Source organism: Apus apus, chromosome 20 (genome assembly GCF_020740795.1).
Source record: "Apus apus isolate bApuApu2 chromosome 20, bApuApu2.pri.cur, whole genome shotgun sequence".
NCBI classification, from domain to species: Eukaryota; Metazoa; Chordata; class Aves; order Apodiformes; family Apodidae; genus Apus; species Apus apus.
In genome coordinates, this window is record NC_067301.1 from 7,296,021 (window position 1) to 7,320,474 (window position 24,454).

General features: G+C 53.1%; 1 protein-coding gene across 2 annotated transcripts in view; it reads left to right on the forward strand.

Annotated features, from left to right (window-relative positions):
* Window positions 1-2,612: 2,612 nt before the first annotated feature.
* The window catches only part of PLEKHM2 (pleckstrin homology and RUN domain containing M2), a 28,654-nt gene continuing 6,812 nt past the window's right edge, over window positions 2,613-24,454 (forward strand). Inside the window, exons 1-8 of one of the 2 annotated variants that reach the window (XM_051637363.1) lie at window positions 2,836-2,947; window positions 15,473-15,579; window positions 15,731-15,840; window positions 16,720-16,819; window positions 17,368-17,455; window positions 18,552-18,738; window positions 19,958-20,017; window positions 22,616-22,850. In XM_051637363.1, the coding sequence (XP_051493323.1) occupies window positions 2,888-2,947; window positions 15,473-15,579; window positions 15,731-15,840; window positions 16,720-16,819; window positions 17,368-17,455; window positions 18,552-18,738; window positions 19,958-20,017; window positions 22,616-22,850 (947 nt within the window). In that variant the 5' untranslated portion in view covers window positions 2,836-2,887. Of the gene's footprint in view, window positions 2,948-15,472; window positions 15,580-15,730; window positions 15,841-16,719; window positions 16,820-17,367; window positions 17,456-18,551; window positions 18,739-19,957; window positions 20,018-22,615; window positions 22,851-24,454 lie in introns of both variants that reach the window. The other variant, XM_051637364.1, reaches the window with a different exon arrangement.

The window sequence follows — 24,454 nt, forward strand, 5'->3', positions numbered from 1 at the left end:
GTTGGTCATGAGATGCAGGGCTCCCTGGTTACTTACCCTGATAAGCCTGTGGTTTATTCTGTGTTTTCCCCGATACTGATTTTTTTCCTTGCCTAAATCTATACTGCTACCTCCTGAAATGTTTCTTGTGTCTCTTTAATTTCCTTATGGCAACGTTACTGAGGTGCCCTAGGACTGCAGTGCTTGGTAAGGTTTGTGTCCCAGGAGGATGGCACACGTGGCTGCAGGAGATCAGATACACCTCAGTGACTCACCCTGTCCTCTTATGAAAAGCATCTCATAGCTCCTCTGTTTGTGAGCAATGTTCTTCATGCTAAACTCAGGCTGTAAATACTGAGCAAAGAGTTAAAAATCTCTCAGAAGGGTTGGAAGCAGATGATCGTGTGGTGGGAGTGGGGTGGTGCCTCCTGAGCTTGTCCAGGGAAAAGGGAGCTGACTTCAAATGCTGGGAGCAGAGAATTTTCCATGTGAATCCCTACTTAAGCCTTGGGTGCTCTAAGGGATTACAACCAACTCGTTTTACTTGGAGTAAAACAGACTTGGTGCATTCAAAACATCTAGGAAAAGTGTAGGAGCCCAGAAGCCTCCTGCAGTGTGGGATGGCACAGGGGCACACACTGTGCTGCATGTAGTTCCTCCAGAGCACTGAAGAACACGGAGGTCCTGGCCTGCTGGCTGGTGCTGCACAGCCTGTTTTCTTTATGCCCTGAGCAGGCTTTAAACCCTAAAATTCACCAGTAAAGAAGAAACTGGTGTGTAGGATCTCTTGGGCTTCTTTTAGAAGGGGCTGACAACAGCTTGCTGGTCTCTTCAGTGACTTGTTAGGGATGAGGCTTAAATGTTTGCAGCTCTGGACTGCTGCTAAGCAGCTGTGTGCACATTTTAGTGGGGTTATCTCCCTCTAATCACCTCCCAATTCAGCAGGAGAGGTTGATCTTCTTCCCCAGGTGCTGAGACACGCACCGATCCATGTTGGGATCTCACTCCATGCAACACTTCTGCTCATCCAGCTGCTGGTGGGGAGCTGAGAAATGAGGAATTTAATGGTTTGGCTGGGTTTTAACTCAAGCGTTAATCAGCTGCACTCTCTTCCCTTCCCTGGGAGTTTCATCCATAGTTTCCAAAGCTGCTAAACTGGCTGGGCTGTTCTGTGACTGCAGGGAAAGAGCAGGCTCAGCCTGGTGTGTTGTCTCCATCAGAGTCTTTCTCTGCTCAACCCTTTCCTTCCCTGCCAGCAGGTTCTTTACAGAGGAAGGGGTGGGAATGGTGCTGAGAATGCTCCCAAGAGCTGCTGGCTTTTGCTTTTTAAATTGCTTTTACTTTCAGTTCCATTTTCAGTAGTCAGGGTTGAATGTTGCAAGGACAATAAGCCAGCCCTGAGGGACAGCCCCACCATCAGGGCCTTTCACCTGAATGTCAGGAGGAGGGTTTATTATTAATTTTATCTTCTTTTTTTTTTTAACCCCCTCCACCATTCAGCCTTTGCACCAAGTCCTAGCTCTGTCCTGTGATGGTGAGTGGGGCTTAGATTTGGGGTTTTAAGGATATTTTTCCTCTGGTGGAGGTTTGGGCCTGGGCCATTTTTGGTCCCAAATTGCCACATGACCAGAGCACACGAACCGGAGAGGCTGATCCCCGCAGGGATCTGGGGGGTTGCTGAAGCCTGGGTGGTGGGATGCCTTGCGGATCCCCTCGTTTTTCCCTCACACCGTGGAGCGTCCCTCTTCCCTTGGAGGCAGCCCCTGCCAGCAGCCTGGAGTGCAGCAAAGCTGCAGGCAGAGCCTGGCTGGGGGTCTGGTGGCCGCCTCAGGGGTGTCCCCACGCTGGGGCCGGCTGGGCCTCTGCGTGTCCTCCCAGCGCTGTCCTCGTGTCCCGAGGGGGCTCTGAGGGACCCAGTGACATCTCCCCTCATCCCCTCCCTGAACCCCGGGCTGGAAAGGACCCAACACCATCTCCCATCACGGGGGTCCCGACACCAGCTCCCCCCACACCCCCCCATGTGCACAGCGCCACTTCCCTGCACCTTCCCTCGTCCAGCCCAGCGCCAGGACGGGCCCACGGCCACCCCCGTCACGACCCTCACTGTCCCCACCGCCACCCCCCATCTCGTCCCCTCGCTCACACAGTCCTAGGGGTTGGAAGGGACCTCGAAAGATCATCTAGTCCAACCCCTCACTCTCCCCACCGCCACCTCACACCACCTCCCCTCACTCTCCCCACCATCTCCCCTCACCAAGCCCAGGCACCCACCGCCCCCTCCCCTCGCATCCCTCATCGAGCCCAGGGCCGCGAGGGACCCCCTGTGAGGGACCCTCTGTGAGGGACCCTCCGCCATCTCCCCCCCCGCCTCTCCCCAGGCCTGCCAGGCGCCGCCGGGCCCGGTGCCGGTGCCGGTGCCGGTGCTGGTGCCGGTGCCGGTGCAGGGGGCGGTGCTGGTGCCGGGGCCGGGGCCGGGGCCGGGGCCGGGGCCGGGGCCGGGGCTGGGGGCGGTGCCGGTGCCGGGGGCGGTGCTGGTGCTGGTGCTGGTGCCGGTGCCGGGGGCGGTGCTGGTGCCGGGGCCGCTCCCGCCCCGCCCGCCTGACCTCAGTTCCTGGCGGGGCGCGGCGCCGTCACGAGCGCGGCCCGGGCCCGCTCCTCTGTCGCTTCTCCCCGCGGGGCCCCGCTCGTCCCCGCGCCCGGGGCGGGGGCCCCGCTGCGGCCATGGCGCGCTGAGGGCCGGCGGGGGCGGCCGGGCCGGGGCGGGGCCGGGCCGGGCCGGGGCCGGGCCGGGGCAGGCGGCAGGACGGAGGCGGCGGGCGGCGGGCGGGCCCGGCGGGCCGGCCGGCACTCGGGCTCGGGCGGGCGGGCGCGGCGGGCGGCGGCGGCCGGGGGAGCTGGCGGCGGGGCTATGGAGCCGGCCGAGGTGAAGGACCGCATCCTGGAGAACATCTCCCTCTCCGTCAAGAAGGTGGGTGGCGGGGCCTGGTGTGGGGCCGGGGCGGGCCCGGGTGACCCCGCATCTCTGGTGGAGGCCCGGGACCTCCCCCGGCAGGGCTTGCGGGCCTGGGGACCCCCTGTGCTGCTGCTGTGTCCCTGGGCACTGCTGGGGGTCACCTGGACACGCACCCCGCCAGAGATGTGGGACTGAGGGGATGGTCCGTAGGGACACCCCCCCCCCAGAGGGGCTGGAAACACCCCAGAGACATGAGGGGGCTCTGGGACGTGACTGTGGGGCCAAGGACACCCTGCCGGCCCCTCTGCCAGAGGTAGGGGACACCTTCAGGTGTTCCTCTGTGAGGGTTTGGGGACCCCCTGGCAAACCCTGCCAAAGGGACGTAGCCAGGGTCACCCCCAGGGACCTCTGTCTCTGCTGGTTGGGATATTTTGGGTTCCCCCTTTTCAAAGGGTTTCTTCTTCCAGACAGGACTGGCAGGGCCCAGGAGGAGATCCCTTTTCCTTGGGCTATTCAGTGGGGGGCACCTGGATGAGTCCAGCATGAAAACCTCTTTCCAGAGGTCCTCTCTCCAGCCAGGCATATGCTGTGGGTTGGCTGTGCCCTGGTCTGAGCCCTCAAAATAAGGGCTCTGAAGACGTGTCCCGTCTTTCCTCATCCCTCACCTTGTCCTTCTCCTTGCCCCTTGGCATCTGCTGCTGGTGAGAGTGTTTCCTAAAGGCTATTCCTTTGGTGGGGAGCATCTACATGCTGGCACAAAGGGGACCAGGACGCTGGAGTCTGTTTGGGGAGGAGGGAGTTGCAAGGGCACGCTGGAAGTTTTGGGTTGAGTCACATGTTCTGCCTGGTCCACATGTGAGCTCCAGCCATCTCGGAGAGAAAATACAGGCTCACTCTGAGAAGGTGGAGGGAGTCTTGTTTGTTTTAATCCCAGATTTTGGAGGGAAGTAGGCTTTCTGGACCTGTGGATGTATCTCCAGTTGTTAGGTTTCTGCAGCCTTATGGAATAGGAGTTCTCCTGTGATCTGCAATGTGTCCTGACACAGATTCATCCATGAAAAACTGTTCTGCAAAGACCGTCACAAGTGAATTCCTGGCACTACTAAGGAATGGATGGCCTGATGTTGCCTCTGGAATTGTAGAATGGATGTGCAAACCTCTCCCAGCCTTTCTCTTTTCTTCCATGGGTGACCCTGTCTTCTGGTCTCTCACCTTTCTTTCCTCTAAAAATTAAGGATAATCTTTTATCTACCTGGAAGTCAGCAGATGTCCAGCCTGCTCCAAGCTCTGTTACAATCTTCTGCCTCAGTTTCCTCACATGTATGAGGATGTACTAACTTCCCACACAGGATTTGTTGGACATAATTTGTTTGCATTCAGGAAATCCTTGGGGATCCGTGTTGGAAATGCTTTTAAATCAACGTGGTGCTTATTTTTAACTATTACTGAACTTGAACTGTCCCCCTCAACCACAGCTCTGCCAACACAGCTCTGCCTAGACCTGCCTCAGTCCCTGTCAGCTCCTGTCTTGGTCCGATGGTGAAGAAGGACTTGGGGATTTTTCAGTGCTGCCCCTTTTGCTCTCCCTGTTCAGTTCAGAGCTGGGAAGCAGCTCAGGGAAATGTAGGAATCTACGTGAGGCTTCAGGCTGACAGGTTTATTTATGCCATCCCAGAGAAACCAAACTCAACCACGTGGTGAAAGGCACATCCCTGCTTTTCACCCCTGGGTTGCAGTTCTCCGTCCTCAGGGACATCGCTCCCCTTCAGCTATGGAGCTGCTGATTTTTCCCAGTGGTTCCCTGACTGACTCCAGCCCTCAAATCCCTGATAATTCTTTTTTTTTTTTTCCTCTGTGTGAGTGGGAAGAGTAAGGTAATAGGTTAGGGGAGCAGCTACACCCTTCCCACACCCTGGGAAATCCTGTTCTCCTTCGTCCTCCTCTCCTTACCTCTGGGTCCATCTTGAGTAACTCCTTGTTGCTGGGATTGTGTCATGGAGTGTGGAGGAGTTTTTGGAGTATCTCACCTCTGATTTCAGAAGCTTCCTAGCTGTGTAGGTTGCTTGCTCCTTCCTTTTGCTGCTGTTGCAGGTTTGAGTTGTAGAGCAGGGGGTTTGGATGTGGTGGTGGTGAGACACACACACCTCCCCACACTGCTTTTTGGCCAGGTGATGATAGGTTTTACTTTCTCAGCTTCAGACCCAAGGAGGAGTTTGTGGGCTCTCAGCATTCTGTGGGCTGCAGGTCAGGCCTTATTTTAGAAGACAGCCAGGACTAAACCCCACTTTGAGACTGGGTAAACTGGAACAAATCACTACAGAAGGCTGAGGTACCTGGTTATGATGTCAAGTTCTGAGGAGCAGAAGCAGAAATAAGTGCCTTATTTTCACAAGAGTGGCCCAGGGAAAACCATCCAGCTTTTCCTCAGCTTTCCTCTGCCTCAGATGGGGAAGGCAACAAGCAGCAGCACAGCCCTGGGCAGGGTTTGTGCCACTGAGACCTGTGGTTGTGGCTTTACTGGGCTGTGACTTGACTTTCTCCAGGGTACTTCTGAATTTGAGGAGTGGCAGCTCAGAGCACAAGCAAGTGTGTAAATTCTGTACCCATCAACAGGAAAAAAAAAAGCTTCAATTCAAGCAAATCCCTCCAGCCTCAGTGAACAGGACTTTCTTATTTTCCTAGGAATATATGAGGAATAGAGCACAGCTAGAAAAGGCAGGGATGCAAACCTGCTTGGAGAGGGTAATTATAAACCTGTGGGTTTCCCAAGTGCCAGATCTGGACTGTTCACATCCTTCACCCTGTTTCAGAGCTCAACTGTAGCTCACACTGCAGAAGTGGGAGATCAGGCCTCAGCTGCAGAGAGAGAGGCAGAACATCTAATTTAGACACCAAATACATTTTCTTCTGCAGCTGGAGAGATGTCAAGGGGGACAGGATGTCAGGAGAGTTTGGGAGAGCTCAGCAGTAGTGAGTTGGGTCCTTGCTTCAATTCCAGCACACATCCAAGGGCATTGTGAATGTGGTAGTGATGTCCCACCTCCAGCTTGCCCTCCCTGGGATATATACATTAATTCAGAGGGCAGTGCCTTCTGCTCTGGTTACATGGACAGTGTGATGCTGAGGAGCTTGTTGCCTCTGTCTTGTGACCATTTCTTTTCCCCTTTCCCATCCAGTGCTCCCTCACTCTGCGTTCTGCTAAGAGCCTTGTGCTCCAGCACAAACTACCATGCAAATTGATGCCTAACCCTTTTTTTTTTTTTTTTTTTTTTTTTAAGAATTAAGGCTTTATTGAGGCAGAAGGCTGGAGATGAGCATGTTATGGCTCAGTGTGAATTCGTCCCTTCCTGTGCCTCCTCTCCCAGTAGGGTGCAGACCCTTGTTCACTCAAGTGCTTGTTTTCTTCTAGGAGATGTTGCTGCACGTGGCAGCAGTGGGATGGGAGCTGCCTCCTGGTGCCTCCCAGCTGAGCTCTTGCTGTGATTAGCACACTAGAAACACCAACAGCTTCATATCCATCCCTGGCCAGCCATCTCCTGGTAGCTAGAAGCTGTCACAGGTGACCTGGTCTTGGGAGCTTAGATGTTTTGTTTTCTCTTGTTGGATTTCCATGCCCTCCTGGACAATGGAGGGGGTTATGGAGAGATTTCTTCCTGTCCTGCCTGTGTTTAGGTGGTGAAAATGCAAAGTCCTTAAACAAAGCTCATTGTTGGCAATTCCAGGATCTAAGTGTAAAATCATGGAAGAGGTCAGAATCCCAGATTTTGGGGCTCTCCTGTTTTTCAGGCTTTCCCTACTGGCTTTGAAGGACACCCATTCCCATGAACTCCAGAGCAGCTGATCCTTGGTGCATGTCAATCAGGTGGAGCGATGGTTTTTGCTGATGTTGCAGGAGTTCTAGCCAAAAGCTCTGGCTCTGCTTGGTTTATGCATGACTTTGGGAGGGTTTCCACTTCCCTCACAGTCAATTAATGCTGCTGCCTTTTCTGCTTGTCTCCAGATCACATTTTCAGCCCTGTATCACTGAAATGCCTTTGCAGTCCCCCAGGCTCCCTGTCTCTGCTTCTGCATGGTGAGGGAGAGTAGATTTGGCAGTGGCTTTAATGCCCATGTCCTGGAGAGGAGCAGGTAGCACTGGAGTAGAGCATCCCTCCTGAAATCATGTAGGGAACGTGCTCATCTCCAGCTGGGTGGATTTATTCAGCCCAGCTGCTGTGATGCTGTGGAGATGTGAAAATAGCCAATTGATGACTTGCCTTCTGCTTCCTGTTGAGAGACACCTCGCTGGCTCAGGGACCACAGGGGTGTTTATCTCTTCAGGGTATTTCCTCTCACTGGTGTTTGCTCCAGGCCACATCCCCTGTTGCCCTGGGGAGCTGGCAGCAGGGGCTGACATCACTCCTGTGGCAGTCCTGGCCTGCCCCTGGGCCAGAGCTGCCAGCCACTGGAGCACAGGACCACCAGCAGCCTGTGGCTGAAGCTAGCAGCACTCTTGTGGAGCTCATAAGTTGGCCATGAAGCCACCAAGGGTCACTCAGGTGCTTTTAAGAAGTCTACAAGTGCTTGCACCCACACTGCCTGTTTTGTTGGTCCTCTAAGGGCTTTGCCCCACAAAGCCTTGTGTGGTTCTTCTGAGAGGGCAGCTCACTTGGGCATTTCAAGGTTTCTCTCTTTCAAGATTCCTAATGCCACATCCTCATACTTTTTTGTGTCACATCCTGATTTTTCCTTACATTTAGCTCAGTACCTAGGGAAGAACTTCTTTCCTCTGAGGATAATAGAGCCCTGGGACAGGCTGTCCAGAGAAGCTGTGGAGTCTCCTTCTCTGGAGATACTCCAAACCCACCTGGATGTGTTCCTGTGGGATCTCCTGTAGGTGACCCTGCTCTGGCAGGGGTTGGACTGGATGATCTCCAGAGGTCCCTTCTAACTCCCCCCTACTCTATTCTTCTGTGACACAGGTCTGGTGATGATTTGAGGTTCATCATCTGCAAAAGGATTGGATTCTATGGGTTCCTAAGCTGATGTTGTCTCTTTACACCCAGAGGAGGTGTTTCTGAAAACCAGCTCATAACCCTGTTGGTGGACAGGGTTATGAGAGCCTTCTGGGGAGGAAAAAAATGCCATTTGTTCTCCTACCCCTAACACAAGGCGTTCACAGGGAGAGCAGTTGGTTTAGAAGGCTGGATTTTGGCCGTGGGTTTTGTGCAAGGAGCTGAAGCAGCACCTCAGAGCCTCTGCCTCTGGTTGCACAACCTCAGCTGCTGTTGAGTGATTTCAACTTTCCCTGCTTCTGGTGTCCTGGTCCAAGAAGAGAAACTGAAATAAGTGGGGGCAAGAGGTTTTGGTTGCTGGGGAGGGAGACAAAGCCAGCAGGGTTCCCAAGAGTTGCAGGGCACAGGCACCCTTGCTTGTTTTGGTGCATTTGGTGCATTTACCACCCAGATGTTTTTTTTTTTCTTCCTATGAGATCGGTTTTTTTGATTGTGCTGAGTGTGGGAGCTTTCCATCTGCCTCCTGTGAGCACAGGGACCCTGTTCCACAGCTATGGCAGAGGAAGGGGATGCTCCCTGTGATGTGCAAGGTGTCACTGCTGACTAAAGAATCCTGTCCTTGGCTGAGCCACACACAGGCCCAGCCTGCTGCAAGGCTTGCTGCTCAGAAATAAGGGAGGAAAGCCCTGGAAAAGCCTTGGGGATGAGAGCTGACGACACTGTGTGTCCCAGGAGGTGACAGTGTTGCTGGTGCTTGACTACAAGTGACTCCAGGCTCTGTGTTTCCAGCCAGGAAGCATCTTTGCTGTGGGTTTCAGCTTCACCTGTTTCAGGCGCCTGTCTCTGCACATCACAAGCACGTTCTGTTTCTCTTCAGTCTGCTCCAACACCACTTGTGGTGCTTTCAATGTGCCAGTGGATTTCATCAGGAAAGCCACAAATCTTTTCCCTGTGCTGGGCACTGCTGAGGCTGCACCTCAAATCCTGGGGTCAGTTCTGGGCCCCTCAGGACAAGAAGGACATGGAGGGGCTGGAGCGTGTCCAGGGAAGGGCAAGGGAGCTGGGGAAGGGGCTGGAGCACAAGTCTGAGCAGGAGCAGCTGAGGGAGCTGGGGGTGTCCAGCCTGGAGACCAGGAGGTGAGGGGAGACCTGCTGGCTCTGCAGCTGCCTGAGAGGAGGTTGGAGCCAGGGGGGTCGGGCTCTGCTCCCCAGGAACAAGGGATGGGACAAGAGGAAATGACCTCAAGTTGCACCAGGGGAGGTTTAGGTTGGATCTTGGGAGAATTTTTTCACTGTGGTCAGGCCCTGGCACAGGCTGCCCAGAGAGGTGGTGGAGTCACCATAAGCTGGAGTGTTCAAAAAAACATGTGGACACTTCAGGGACATGGTTTAGTGGGCACGGTGTGTTGGATTGGTGGTTGGACTTAGAGGGCTTTTTCAACCTTTTCTATGATTCCATGATTCTAAGACCCAGGTGAGTGCAGGAAGCTGGGCACTGAGGCCAGTGCTGGTTTGGGAGCTTCTTGTAAGAAATAATGAGTCCAGTCATCTCTGAAACCTCCAAACAATCCTGCCAGAGCTGAAGTTTCAGGGCTTTGTGTTGTACAAGTGCACAAGAAATTAACAGTCCTGCATTCAAATTCATCCTGCTTTTATGGGTGGTATGGACAACTGGACATTTCCAGCCTCCTCTTGATCCATTTGCCTTTCAGTGTCTGTGCTCCCCCAGCAGACACAACAGTGCTGGTTGCTTATCTCTCCTCTGATGTGTCTGTTCTGTTCCTTCCCATTGTCTTCCCTTGGGATTGAGCTGTCATCAACTGCCTGGGACAAAGTCAGGCTCTTGCCACCTTTTTTAGGTGCTCTCTGGAGCTCCAGCCTTGCTCCTTAGGGTGCTGAGCTCTAAGTGCAGCCCTGGACAGAGTGACCTAGAGCTGGCTTCTTCATCAGCATTTTTTAAATAATGATATTAGTCAGCTTTGCAAGCTACATTTACAGGAACCTGTCGGGGTTTGCTCCTGCTGCAGAGGGTTTATGGCTGTGCAGTCTGGTGGGTGACGTGCCACTGTCCGTGTCCAGTCGTGCAGTGTGATAGAAAATCAGATGCTGGGAGCAGGTTTGGGAAGGGGTTTGGGTCTAGCAAAGGGTTTGCATCTCCAGCTGCCTGCCTGAATGGCTCATGAAGTACTCCCCTCAAAGAAAGCCACTTACTTGATAGCCTGGTCTTTCCAGCTGCTGGAGGAGATCGTGAGAGGGCAGGAACTGAGGCAGAAAAAAGGCTGCTGCTGTTTCTGAAGACAGGCTGGGAGAGTTGGGGTGTTCAGCCTGGAGAAGAGAAGGCTCCAGGGAGACCTTAGAGCACCTTCCAGTGCCTGAAGGGGCTCCAGGAAAGCTGGGGAGGGACTTGGGACAAGGGCAGGGAGGGATGGGATGAGGGGGAATGGATTAAAACTGAAAGAGAAATTGAGATTGGATCTTAGGAAGAATTCTTTGCTGTGAGGGTGGGGAGACCCTGGCCCAGGTTGCCCAGGGAAGCTGTGGCTGCCCCATCCCTGGCAGTGTTGAAGGGCAGGTTGGATGGGGCTTGGAGCAGCCTGGGCTGGTGGGAGGTGTCCCTGCCCATGCAGGGGGGTTGGGACTGGATGATCTTTAAAGTCCCTCCAACCCAAACAATTCCATGATGATTCTATGGTTCTGTTAGGTTTGGGCTGTCCACCTGCTGCTTCCTGGTGCTGCTTTTGTTCTGTGTTCCTGCAGCTGAGGAAACCCCTGCACAGTCCGTGTGCTTGGGGTGGGAAAATGGGCTTCCAAGTGCCTCTCTCCTTTTCCATGCACCAAGCACCGTGGCTGGGGAGCTGGTGGAATGCAAGGGCTTTTTACTTTGCTTTTCTTCCACCGTTGTTTATCCTGCCAGGGAAGTACTAAGCAGAACAAGGGAAATGAACTTGGTGTTGGAAGCTGCTGCTGCAACATTTGTGGGATGGATTTGTGGAGGGGAGGTGGGAGCTTGGCTGGGTTGTGGCCATCTGTGAGCTGGTCAGGAGACTGGAATTCAGTATTTCAAGAAGATTGTGAAAATACTGGAGATATTTCAAAGGAGCACCACAAGAATCATTAGATTTGGAGAATGGACTTTAAAGCGTGCCTGCCCCATTGTTTTTTTGGCATCTCTTGCAACACAGCAGCTCTGCAAATGAGCCTGGAGAGCTTCACACTCCCTGAGAACTGGTGCAATTTATAGGCTGTAAAATTGTGCGAGGAATATCCCTTCAGCTGTGTGCCAGAGCAGGGTGTGGTGTATCACTGCGAAAAAAATTAACTCCTGATTGATAAACACAATTAAATCCACCCTCTCTTCAGTGGGGATGATGTGGAGTTGTTCAGAGTGCAGACCCTGTGTCCTCCCCCCCGGTGTGAACCATCTTTGTGTCCTTTTTGGATGAACACCTGCTCTGCTTCTCAAGTGTGTTGAACTCCCCAGCCTGGAGCGTTTGGGTGATTGTAACCAGTTCACCCCGGCAGGTTGTGTCCCACACTGTTGCAACACCAGTGCTGGGTCCCGGTGCAGGGTGGGGATGCCTCCTGCATGCCCACAGCACTTATTTTGGCCACAGGAATGTCTATAAATAGCCCCGGGTCAGGGCTGGAGGCCTTTGCCAGCCTCCAACCCTTCCTTCTGGTGCTGGAGTGCAGAGGAGATGCAGGCAAAAGCATCTGTCTGAAAAAGCCAGAGGTGACTGGAGTCACATTCAGGTAATGGTTTTTAACTGGATCACTTACCTCCTTCCTGATTTTCCCCAGCTCTCTGCCCAGGAATGTCAGGGAGCTGCTTTGTGGATGTGTCATCAAGTTTGGTCACCACCTCCCAGACAGGTCCATCTGCCACGTGTTTTGGGAGAGGTTGGGTTCAAATTATTCATTTGCGCTGTGTAGCCATTTACAGGAGAGAAAGAAACACTCCAGGTAAATGCCTGGGCAGTGCCACATCATTCCTGCCTGTGCTGGGACCATCCATGGTCAGTTCCTCTGCCCTAAGATGCTTGTGGTCATCATTCCTATGAATTTTCAGCTGGGTGCATCTTGGAGCAGACCAGTGGCCCTTTGGGAAGTTATGTAACTGGGTCCTGTTCTCCAACTGGGAAAGCTGTTTCATTGCACCTCTCCTCCATGTGTGTCTTCACCCTTCTTCCCAAGCTGAGAACACCTCCCCATCAGCTTTTGCAACTCACAGCCCTTTGCCACCCTCACTGCAGGGATGACTCAACCCAGGAGATTCCAAGGCTTGTTCTGGCTTGTTTCCTCCCTGGACACGTGGTGGCTCAGTGAGGGTTCTCCTGCACAGTCTTTTTGGGGCTTGTGCTCCAGCAAGCCCTGCAAGTCCTTCTGCTCAGGGCTTGGAGGGATGCTTGGAAGTGATACTGTCTCTTGATGTGGCACCATCCAGGGAATGTGGTGGCACATCTTTGTGCCTGTGGGAAGGGCTGAGCCCTTGGTGCACTTCCCTGTGACCGACAGCTCCTCAAATGTGACTCAGAGCACCCAAATCTGAAACTGCTGAGTGTGCATTTCCTCGTGCACGGGGCTGCTGTGACCCTGTGCCTCTGAGCAAAGCACAGTCACACCAGCTTGTCCTCTGGTTCCTGATGTTGCAGAGGGACAGATTTGAGCCTTTTGGGGTAGGTTTGCTCTGGATATGACTGTGGGGACAGGTTTTCCAGCTGCCTCCCCAGGAAGGGGATGCAATGCAGGGGTGGCTGCTCTGTGCAGAGCAGGAGGCTGCGTGCACCCTGCAGAGCAGCAACAAGTAACACCTAGGTTTGAACAAGCCCTTCAGAACCTTTGTGGGGAGAAGATTTGGCTTTTCTAGGGAAGAGAAATCTGGTTTTCAGAAATTCCTTGGTGCTTCTTGATGTTTGGAAGTGCTGAGATGAGACAAGGGCTGTTTGCATCCTCTGATGGTGGGAGCAGGTTGGTCCATGTAGCAACAGAGAGGGTTGTGAGCTGTGAACTGGCAGCAGGAAGGACTGGAGCAAAGATCTACATTATTTTTTGAAAAGGAAGGAAAGAAAAAAGAGGAAATACTTCTGTTTGCTCCTCTGTTTTGCTGCCCGGGCTTGGAGTCTCTGTCATGGGGAATTCCTCCAGCTGGCAGCACAGGCTCCAAGTTCTCCCCAGGCTGACCTCCCCAAGCTGTGTGTATCTCTCCCTGTTTTTCGGGGTAAGCTTGTGTAGAGCCAGGTTATTTTTGTACTCCCTTGGCTGCCTCCCACAGCTGCATTTCCTCAAGGCAGCAGAAACACCCAGGATGAAACTCCTCATCCAAGGGTACCCCAGCTCTCTTCAGAGGCTACAACCTGGTTTGGACAAGCTGGGAATTTCTGCCGTTGAATCCTGGCTCACGTCCCATATGGCAGGGACTTTGCTTCCTGCCTCATCCTCTCCAAATTGGGATATTTTAGTGAGCTCCAGACAGCTCTTGGTGACAGAGACCATCCCCCATGGCTCTATCTATCTATCTATCTATCTATCTATCTATCTATCTATCTATCTATCTATCTATCTATCTATCTATCTATCTATCTATCTATCTATCTATCTCCTGAGGGACACAGCTCTAAATCATGACTTTGTTTCTTCTAGTGTCTTTGCTGCAGCTTAGCACACTGGCTGCAAGTACCTCCTGAAATAGTTCTTGAATAGTGGGATTTTAGGGCTTTCTCCCTGCTCGGGTCTGAGCTGCCTATTAATAGCTCAGATTCCTCCCAAAAATGGATGAGAGCTGCTGAGCTGAAACACTTCAGGTCTTGTCTGGGTGTCAAGAGAATGTGCATCCCTGGAGCCCCCACGAGGGGCTCTGCAAGCAAAACGTTAGTGTGTGTTTCCTTCCCAAGGGGGAAACCTTTGGGACTAGGTGGGACAGGGACAGGCTGAACTGTGCTGGGCGGTGGGACAAGGGAATCTGGCTGTGATTATTCTAGCTCAGCATCACCTTTCCCACATAAGGGCTGGGACCAGCTCCATGTGGAAACATGCCTGGCTCTCCCATCTTACCTAAGAGCTCCAGTCAAGGTCTTCAAGCCAAGAGGGTGTTGGGAGCTGGATAGAGTGTTGTTGGGAATGGTTCCCAGGAGCTGTGAAGTGTTCTCTGTCCCTTTGATAACTTTTACCTGGAGACTGGGTGATTTTTCTAAAGGACTTTCTCTGGCTTGAGCAATAACTCAGGAGGAGAAACCAGTTTCTGGGGACAGGTCAGATTCAACAAGAACATTCCTGTCAACTTTTTGGTTGTTTTTGTTGTTTGTTTGGGTTTTTTTTATCTACCTTGTGAGGTTTGGCAAAGACATACCAAGTCACCAAAATAATGTACACAAAGGTGACACAGGCTTGCTTGTCACCAGCCAGAGGAACTAAAGTGTCCTGTACAGCTGAGATTGCCCCCTGGAGGAGTAACCTCCCTGTCTGAACATGAAGTATGTGCCAGATGGGCACCTAAATAAGCTGAAGGAGCAGGAGGCGGCCAGTGGGTTGGCTGGGAAGGGATATAGGATTTGGGTGTAAGGGGATTTCTAGGATTTCCTGTGGGTTTTGCAGAAGCAGAAAAGCAATTTATGCTGCGTGGAGCCAGTTGTCAGCAGAGCACAGGGCCAGCACCAGCCTCAGAGCTAACTTGGCAGCTGTGAACAGGTTAACTGAGGCTGAGTGAAGGGCTGCCCTGAGCTTTGAGAAAGTGGTAGCTATGTTATGTGACAGCTTGGGATTGATGGTAGATAAGATGCTCAGCATGGGGCAGCTGTGTGCACTTGCAGCCCAGAAACCAACCATGTCCTGGGCTGTGTCACCAGCAGTGTGACCAGCAGGGCCAGGGAGGGGATTCTCCTCCTTTACTCGGCTCTTGCGAGACCCCACCTGAAGAGCTGTCAGCTGCCTGGCAGCAGTAGCCAGCATTGTGGCAATCACTTGGGCTGCCCAGAACAAGAAGTCTTCCATCTCTTCCCAGGATGCTGAAGCTGCACTGATTTCAGACACATTTAGCGCAGGGCACATGACATCGACTTAGAGCATCTTTTATACCTCGAAGCAACTTCTCTCCACAACCAGGGTTTCTCTGAGATTGAGGAGGGGACTCAGTCCCATGGCAGAGCTAGAAACAGAGCCCACAGCCTTGATTTCTTTCTGTTCTGAGGGGCTTTGTGAGGGCTGCACCCTGAAGGGGAACCAGCACCCCCCTGCTGTGGTGCCAGCTGGGCAGGAGGGGCTGTGCAGCCCAGCCTGCCTGCTCCACAAACAGGCAAGTTGGCTGTGCAGCCATGGCCAGGCTGCTGCCATATCTCTGAAACATGGGGAGACCTCTGTGGGTAAGGTTCTCCTCTGACTTTACTGCCTTGAAACCAACTGCTACACCCCTTAAGTGACCTACATTGAGGTTTAGCAAGCTGAGAGATTAAAAAGAACTGTTTATTGCTGGCTGTGAGTGTGTCAGCATCTCCACCTTCCCCTCGGTGGGCTGCAGAAGGTGTTTGAGCTCTCCCATCTCTTCTCTTTGCAGCTGCAGAGCTACTTTGCTGCCTGTGAAGATGAGACACCGGCCATCAGGAACCACGACAAGGTCCTTCAGCGACTCTGTGAACATCTGGACCATGCTCTGCTCTACGGGTAAGCAGGGAGCCTGGGCTGCTGGGCTGCTTCTCTCCATGCCTCGCCTGGCCTGTAGCCTCAGCACTGGGGAAGCCATCTGGGTGGTAATTGGGATGGAGATAACAAAGCCCTTTGCTTAACCTTCCTCTGGGCTGCTTCCTTCTTCCAGCCTGCAAGATCTTTCCTCAGGCTACTGGGTGCTGGTTGTTCACTTCACCCGCCGTGAAGCCATCAAACAGATCGAGGTCCTTCAGCACGTGGCCACCAACTTGGGACGCAGTGAGTATTCACAGACACTGCCCTGGCTCCCGGGGCTGACCTCACTTTGGGAATACCTGGATACATGTTGAAGGGTTGGAGCTGCAGGCAGACCAAGGGAGCCAGCAGGGAGCTGCCTGCTGAGTCCAGCTTATGCTCACCGAGGAGGTGGGAGTCCGGGCTGTAGAAATAATTGCACCGTGTCCAGGATAGGGTGTTGGGTCAAAGGTGTAGCCCTGCTTCTGCTGTGAAACCAGAGCTGGGCTGTGCCCTGGGGAAGGGCTTCTGGCAGGGGGGAGGCATCACCTCTCTTGCCCCACAGCGTCTGCCTGTAGCTGTTGTTTTTCCCAGCACTGCTTCTCCCCCTCTGCAAGTGTCTGTAGTAGATGTTTGGGACCCTTGAGGCCGCTCTGACGCCGGACGGTGCCCAGAGACCTCCTCTGCCTGGTGATCCCAACACCCTCCATCTCCCAAGCCCTGTACTGCTGAGAGCAGAGGTTCCTAGCTGCCTCCCCCACCACCTGTCTCTGCACCAGGGTGTGTGTGACATCCCAGATTGTACCTCTGCTGATTCAGAGCGATTCTCCCTCTGGCTCTCCCATCTCCTGATCCCTGCTGGAAGTGCCAGCAGAGCTCCTATCTCTGCAGAGACACAACTCTGTCTGTTTCTCAACCAGCTACCACACAGCCTCTGATTCTTATTCCCACTTCAAATCATGACCTTCATCTCCCACTGACATTTTCCCCCACAGATGTCCCCAGTGCTCAGTCACTCCCCTGAAATGATACGAATGCAAATGAACAATCTGAAGTGTTTTAATGACCTGTGATTATTTCCAGGCTTGATTTGCTTCTCAGGTTTTTTCCCACAGATAAATCTCTCTGCTTCTTTCTTTTCAGGCCGGGCATGGCTGTACCTGGCCCTCAATGAAAACTCCTTGGAGAGCTATTTGAGGCTGTTCCAGGAGAACCTGAGCCTGCTGCACAAGTATTATGTCAAGTGAGTGTCCCAGGTTCTTGTTTGGACACTGGTTGGCATCCCTTCTTGTTGGAAGCAAGTTCTAATTTGCCAGTGGGGAACAAGCAGTTGTTCAGGGTCTGCTCTTTCCCTGTGGGTTTTGCAGAGGTTTTGCATGAATAGTTGAAAGGCCTCAGATGTGGACACACTGCTCTATCTAAGAGGGCTTGCAAGCATCTCTCCTAGTTACTTGCTTTTACCCCCAGTCCCAGATCTAGCCTCTATTTTCTTCTACATTTCCCAGGAAGCTGCCAAGGTCTGCTCCAGGGACCCAGCTCCATTGGATGCCTGGAAATCTGGCTGTAGCTCAGTTCAGGGCCAGCACATAGTGGATGCCCACCTGCTCTGAGCCACATATACCTGCCCTTAAGCTCTGCCACTGCCCCTAGGAGGCCACCAGCAGGCTCACAGCCCTGGGGCTGTGTATGGGGCAGCTCAGAGACACACCACCAAGAAACCAGAAGGACACTTGGAGTTATTTCTTCTCTTTCCCATATATCTAAACCTCTTCTGTTTTATCCATGCTGCAGGAATGCCCTGGTTTGCAGCCATGATCATCTGACTTTGTTCTTAACACTGGTGTCTGGGCTGGAGTTCATCCGCTTTGACTTGGATCTGGTGAGTGATTTATCTCTTTCTCTTGGCTCTGGGAGAGCAGGTATGGGAGCAGGGGGAGTCCTGGGTGTCACAAGTCCCACTGCTTGGTTCAGGGTGTACCTTCTAACAAGGCCTTCAGCTGAAAACATGCAGCTGCTGCTTTTAGGAAAGGCTCTAGGCTGGGGTCTCTGGAGGTTCAGCAACAAGATTTGTTCCTATTGCTCAGTTATTCCTCTGCAGGGCTCAGAAGAGGAGCAAGGCAGGGGTGGGGAAACTGGCCATGTGTGCTGGAGCCCAGAAACCAACCATGTCCTGGGCTGTGTGACCAGCAGGGCCAGGGAGGGGATTGTCCCCTCTGCTCAGCTCTGGTGAGACCCCCCTGCAGGGCTGGGACCAGTTCTGGGGTCCCCAAAACAAGACGGATGTGGAGCCCACATCCTTCTCTCTGGAGAGAGCCCAGAGGAGGCCCCGGAGATGATCCAAGGGCTGGAGCAGCTCTGCTCTGGAGACAGGCTGGGAGAGTTGGGGTGTTGAGTCTGGAGAAGAGAGGGCTCCAGGGAGACCTTAGAGCACCTTCCAGTGCCTGAAGGGGCTCCAGGAAAGCTGGGGAGGGACTTGGGACAAGGGCAGGGAGGGATGGGATGAGGGGGAGATGGTTTTAAGTTGAAAGAGGGGAGATTCAGGTTGGACATGAGGAGGAGATTCTTTGCTGTGAGGGTGGTGAGACCCTGGCCCAGGTTGCCCAGGGAAGCTGTGGCTGCCCCATCCCTGGCAGTGTTGAAGGGCAGGTTGGATGGGGCTTGGAGCAACCTGGGCTGGTGGGAGGTGTCCCTGCCCATGCAGGGGTGGTTGGAGCCAGATGATCTTTAAGGGCCCCACCTACCCAACCCATGATATGATATGATTTATGAAGCCAGCTGTGGGGCAGGTGGGTGGGGATGAAGGGGCTGGTGTCCCTCCAGGTGCACTTGGAGCCACTGGCCAACCCCTGGTTTCCTCTGAAAGGTGGCAGGAAGGGACAGTCAGAGGATGTTCAAGGACACCCTGTCACTTGGGCTGTGCTAACAACTGGGTGTGGTGACTCAGCCTGACTCACCCCACGCTCTCTTCTCCACAGGATGCTCCTTACCTGGACCTGGCCCCATACATGCCAGATTACTACAAACCTCAGTATCTGCTGGACTTTGAGGAGCGCCTGCCCAGCTCCGTGCATGGCTCAGACAGCCTGTCCCTCAACTCCTTCAACTCAGTCACCTCCACCAACTTGGAATGGGATGACAGTGCCATTGCTCCATCCAGTGAAGGTCAGTGGGTCTTTGGAGATAGGTGTGGTCAGGGCTGTGTTCTGTTCCCTTTGGATGAGCTGCTGGACCAGAGGAGACACCAAATGAAGTGGCAAATGATAGGCTGGAATGCTGCAGCCCCTCCATGTCCTTGTGGGGAAGGGCCCTAGCATGCTTTTAGGAAAGGGCATGGAAGCACAGCACTTTTTTGGGGTCAACCACGACATCTGCACTAGACAGGGTTTGCTTTCAGCAGCTTCCTTATGCCAAACCTCCAGCATCCAGGTAAGTTGGAGACAGCATGAGGAGCAGACACAGGAGAAGGCTCCTCTGTCCCCAGAGGTTTGGCATAAGCAGCCATTTCAGTGCATGCTGCACCCCCTGGGCTGGTATTCCTGTTCCTTCACCAACATGTTGGTGCCAGCACATCTCCTGCCTGTCCCTGTTGACTGGGGGCATCACTTGGGTTTGGCTACACTCTCCAGCCCAACTGATGGATGGAAGCTTAATGCTCAAGAGGAGAGAGTTTTGGAGTAGAGATCCAGGAGATTTGTTGAGCTAGATTTTGGTTTAGCATCTTCACAAGCCATCTGTGATCTGTGCCTCAGTTCCCCATGCACAGAGGGATTTGGTGCTGATATAGAAATGCCATCCCCTGTTGTGGGACCAGGGTGGTGGAGGTTGTGGAACCACTGCTCATCACTGCTTATCGTTTCAGCAGGAGCATCTCACTACCCTGGGAGTGTAGGTGGAGCTGGAGATTTTTGGAATAGAGGACAAGTTTTTCCCTTTAATCAGACCCCTGCCTTTGCAAACATTAATGAGTCAATCAGCACAGTATCTATGGGAGGTAAATGTGAAGTGGGGAAACTGAGGCACAGAGTGATTAAATTGCTTCCCAGAGGGGATCCCTGGTTAGGTTCACAAGCCCTGGGTGATCTCGACCATTTTTCTGATTTAGCCTTCCAGCAGCTCACATAATGGGGCCTTCATCCTTTGCTGGTCCTGTTGTAGCTCCCGTAACACAAACATCCAACAGGAACACCCATTAGTGCAGCTGGTTTCCATTTGCATCCATCTTCCCTTAACTATTTTGCCACATGTTTTGGATACCAGTGGAGGATTGTTTTGTTTTTCTCCTCTCCCATCTCCCTCCCCAAATCCCCTTCACGTTCTCCCTTGTCCCTCCCTCCCCACTACTTGTATTTCTAATCCTGAGTTTTATCCCTCATTTTTGTAGATTATGATTTTGGAGATGTCTTTCCAGCAATGCAGACCATGCCCAGCAGAGACTGGGAAGGTGGGACACACTCATCTTACAACATTTTGGTTTTCTCTCTGCATTGCTGCCACCTGAAGCTTGCTGCATGCTTCCCAGTTCACTCCTTTAATCCCCACATCTTGATGGAATTCAGTAAGAGGCAGAAAATGGCAGAAAAGATGCCCCAAGGTGGAAGGTTGTGTGTCTCACCTGTGAGAGACATGCAAAGTTTTCCCCAAATCCTGGTATATGCAGGAATATATCCCAGGGCAGGGAGATGTTTTCCTGCCTCTGCTGGTGCCTCCGTGTCTTCCAGACGTGTCAGTCCCAGCGCTCAGGAGACGTGGAGTTAATTGGGTAGATTATATTCCTGGTTATAATATATACTGGGTATATTATATTATTATAATATAGATATATTACTGAGTTAAAGGTGCCTTTATCCCAGGTGACAAAAGAAAAGCTGGAAATTCCCTGAATTTCCCCCCTCCATGCAGCTGGCAAGCAGGGACCAGCAGCTAAAATGAGCCTGACTCTGCCAGCTGACTCTAGGTTTCCTCTCTGGGGTAAAGCACACAGGGTGCTGACTGAAAAACTGATCCACTTTCAGTTGCTTTCCTGAAAGCCCTGGAAAAGAGCTGAATTGATTCTGCTTGCTTTAATTTTGGGTCTTTTGCAGGGATTCATTTGGGAGGTTTTGTTTTCTTTGGACCCTGCTCTCCTGTATGGAAACATCTCTTCTGAAGCCCCAACGTCTAGCACGTGCTCGGTTTGGGTCACTGCACTTTTTTTTGTTTTTGCCACTTTTAAAACCAACTTGTCAGCTTTGTCGGGCCTTGATGGTGAAGAGCACATGCTCCTTTTAGAGGAACTTGTTCTTCTTCCTCCCCTTGCACTCCCTGTGTGTTTCCTTTGCACGTCACGGCCGTAGGAGACTTCTCTGCTTTACCCCCAGAGGAAACACACCCACGTTCCCTCCTTTGCAGCTAAAAGCTGGATGGAGCTTTGGGTCTGGATTTCCTTGGCCAGTACCACCTGAATATTTGGGGAAATTCTGCCTGAATTCCATGTGGATTGCTCTTGGGCTCTAACATGCTCCCTCTCATCTCCTTTCTTACCCCACGCACAGACATGGTTTAATATGCCCCTGAACCTTGACCATACACTTAGAGGCTACAAACCACCTTTCCAAACTCAACACTCAGTGAGAGACTTAACTGTGGGTGCTGGCTGGGAGAAGCCAAGGGATGCTGAGGGCAGATCCCTCTCTTATTTGGGGACTTCCATGGCTCTGTGTGCAGGTTCTGGTTGCAAAGAGGTGCTGGTGGGATCTGCTGCTGCTCTGGTTTGTTCCAGCAAACCTCGGCTGTAGCAAAACCATCCTCAACCCTTCCAGGTTAGCCTTACTGGTGCATTCTTTGCTGTTTGTACACAGAGCAAGAGGTTTAGGGAGCTGGGGCAGTTCCTCAGTTTTCAGCAAATGCATTTTGAGCTAAAATTCTGTGTTTTGGAAAAAGATTGTTTGGTCTAGATGGAACCAGCAGGGTTGAGGCAAAAGACGTGGCGTTCGTGTTGGCAACGCAGGCTGGAAGCCTGGGCTGAAATTGCTTCTAAAGGTTTTCTTTTCCCTGTAATGTAGACATAAAAAATCTGCCCAATTTACTCCCTGTGATGAGTTCACACCCTCCATGCTGTGGGGCAGGTGTTTCAGCAGGAACAAAGCAGCATTTTGACAGCAGCCATCACAAAACTGCCTTTATTAGGCTTATTTTTTACAAGAGGTTTCATTTTCTGTCTCAAAACCTGTGCCCCCCCCCCCCAGTCAGTCTGCTGGGGCTGTGGTGTCCTTCAGAAGGGCTGTCCCTGCCTAGCAAGGGGTTTCTAGCTGGCTTTGGGAATGAGGGCTCCTGGAGAAGCGAAGGGCATGGGGAACCTTCCTGTAACTGTGACTCTGTGGATGGATAACACCGAGCATGACTCCTGTAGCCCTTCTCCACTGCTCCTTTTCCCTCTGAAGACTAACAAGCCGGTTGTGCTACGACCTGTCTGTGCAGCCTCTTGTCCTGGGACCCTGGGGAATGCCACATCCCCCCCCTCCCCCACACTTCCAGCCCCCCAAGTGTGTGTCTTGTGCAAGTGATGAAAAGCAGCTGGCTCCCTAAGGATGGTTGTTCCATGGGCTGGCTCCATCCCTGCCCTTCCAGCCAAGCCAGCATCTTCCTAAGACCCTGTCCCAGGGGAGAAGCAGCAGGGTGGGGCAGCAGCCTCCTCAGGTTGCTGTCATCTTGTTAAGGAGCCCAGGACCCCTCAAGTTCCTTCCCAAGGATGCTACCTCTTCTTAATCCAGCTCCTGGGTGACCAAGCTCTTCTTTCCAGGCATTGCCTTAATTGCAGTGGGTGCAGAACCTGGAGTGACACTGGGTCGTGCTCTGGCCTCTCTGTCCCTCCTTGCAAAGAGCCCACAGTGATTCTGAAGCTAATTAGTTGGGTCTGATGGTGCCCAGGATGGTGTCACTGCAATCAACACAGTGACCACCTAGTGCCCCGAGCCCCCAGCACACAGCTTTGCTTGATTTCCACTTGATTCTAAACACCTGTACTGACCTTAATCCTGCTTCTCCCTTCTTGTCTTTGCAGATGGAGACCTGACGGACACACTGAGCTGCCCACCCTCCACTGCCTCAGAGGCCAATGGCAGCAGGGGCTCTGTGAGGAGCCCAACACAGCGCCACAACCCCTTCAACCAGGAGAAGGCTGAGGCCCTGTCCTCTGCTGACACCACGCCGGTGCACACGGCTTCCCAGGAGAAGGCAGAAGCCACCCCTGAAGGAACAGACCAGTCTGAGAGCTGCACGGAGCTGGAGGTCATCAGGTGAGGGGCAGAGCTGGCTGACCTGAAAATGTGCCCCTGAGTGTCCTCTGTCACGAGGGGCTGGTGATGTGCCAGCCTTTCTAGCCCACTGGAGACACCATCGGTGATGTAGTCTTTATACAACCATGAGAAAGTGGTTTTTATACCTCCAGAGACCAACTGATGCTCTGTAGATGTCAAGAGAGATGGTCTCTTGGGTCTGTGGAGCTGCAGGCTGGCTCAGCATCAACCCCTTTGCTCAGGGGAAGCCTTGAGCTTTGGTCTGAAGCTCTCTCCAGCTGGTGGCAGGTTTGCAGCAAGTGTCTCGGATCTTGTCTCCCACCCTTTTGTGTGTCAATGAGCTGTGGCTAAACCTGTTGAGGGAGATGCCTCCGCAGACCTGCTGGCCTGTGTGTGACTCTTGTAGAGGAGATCCCCAGGGGTCCCTCAGAGCCCTTCAACCCAGACAAAGCCCAAGGCTCTGTCTGCTCCCACCCAGTGTCAGGGACACACCAGAACCAGCCCAGCAGGCCTGTGCTTGGCTCTCACTCCCTGTTTTTCGTGGGAGGAGCAGAGGAGCTGGGTTACAACTCACCCAGCTTTCCAGCAGAAGACACACACGAAAAGGAGCACTGAGCTCCTTTCCCAAACCAGAGTTGGGGAGGTCTGGCAGCAGTTTGGGTGCTACGGGAGGCCTGGACACTCCCACAGCCCGTGTCCCGGCTGCATCTCCCTCTTCTGGCAGCGGGGGGCACGGCATTCCCACCTCCTCCTGAAACCTTCTCCCTTCCCAGCGTCTTGCTCTCAGGGGTTTCTCCCATCTCAGTTCAGCTCCACATCCATTTCTGTTCCCCTTTGTACCCAAGGTGCTGTGTCTGTGCCTCTTCTATTTTGGGTAAATAGGAAACTGTGTCCAAACTAGTTTTTTTCCTGCTTTTCTTGTGGGGGGTGACAGGGACACGCAGGTTCTATGTGGCTGCACATTGAGTGATGGTTTTGATGTGAGAAAATCTTCACAACAGGGAAAATGGCAGAGGGAGGTTGTTGGGAAAGGGAGGGACCCCTTTATATTGCAGAAGTTCCCCCTCTGTTCTGCCCTGGTGAGGCCCCATCTGGAGCACTGGGTCCAGCTCTGGGCTCCCCAGTTCATGAAGGACAAGGAACTACTGGAGAGAGTCCAGCACAGGGCACTGAGATGCTGAGGGGCTGGAGCATCTGCCTGGGAGGAAAGGCTGGGAGAGCTGGGGCTGCTCAGCTGGAGGAGGAGCCTGAGGGGGGATCTGATCAGTGCTGATCAGTATCTACAGGGGGTGTCAGGAGGATGGGCCAGACTCTTCTCAGGGGTGTCCAGGGACAGGACAAGGGGCAATGGGCACAAACTGGAGCACAGGAGGGTCAAGTTAAACATAAGGAAGAACTTCTTGACTGTGAGGGTGACAGAGCCCTGGGACAGGCTGCCCAGGGAGGCTGTGGAGTCTCCATCCCTGGAGACATTCCAAACCCACCTGGATGTGTTCTTGTGGGATCTGCTCTAGGGGATCCTGCTCTGGCAGGGGTTGGACTAGATGATCTCCAGAGGTCCCTTCCAACCCCCACCACTCTGTTTCTTGTGCTTCCCTGGAAGG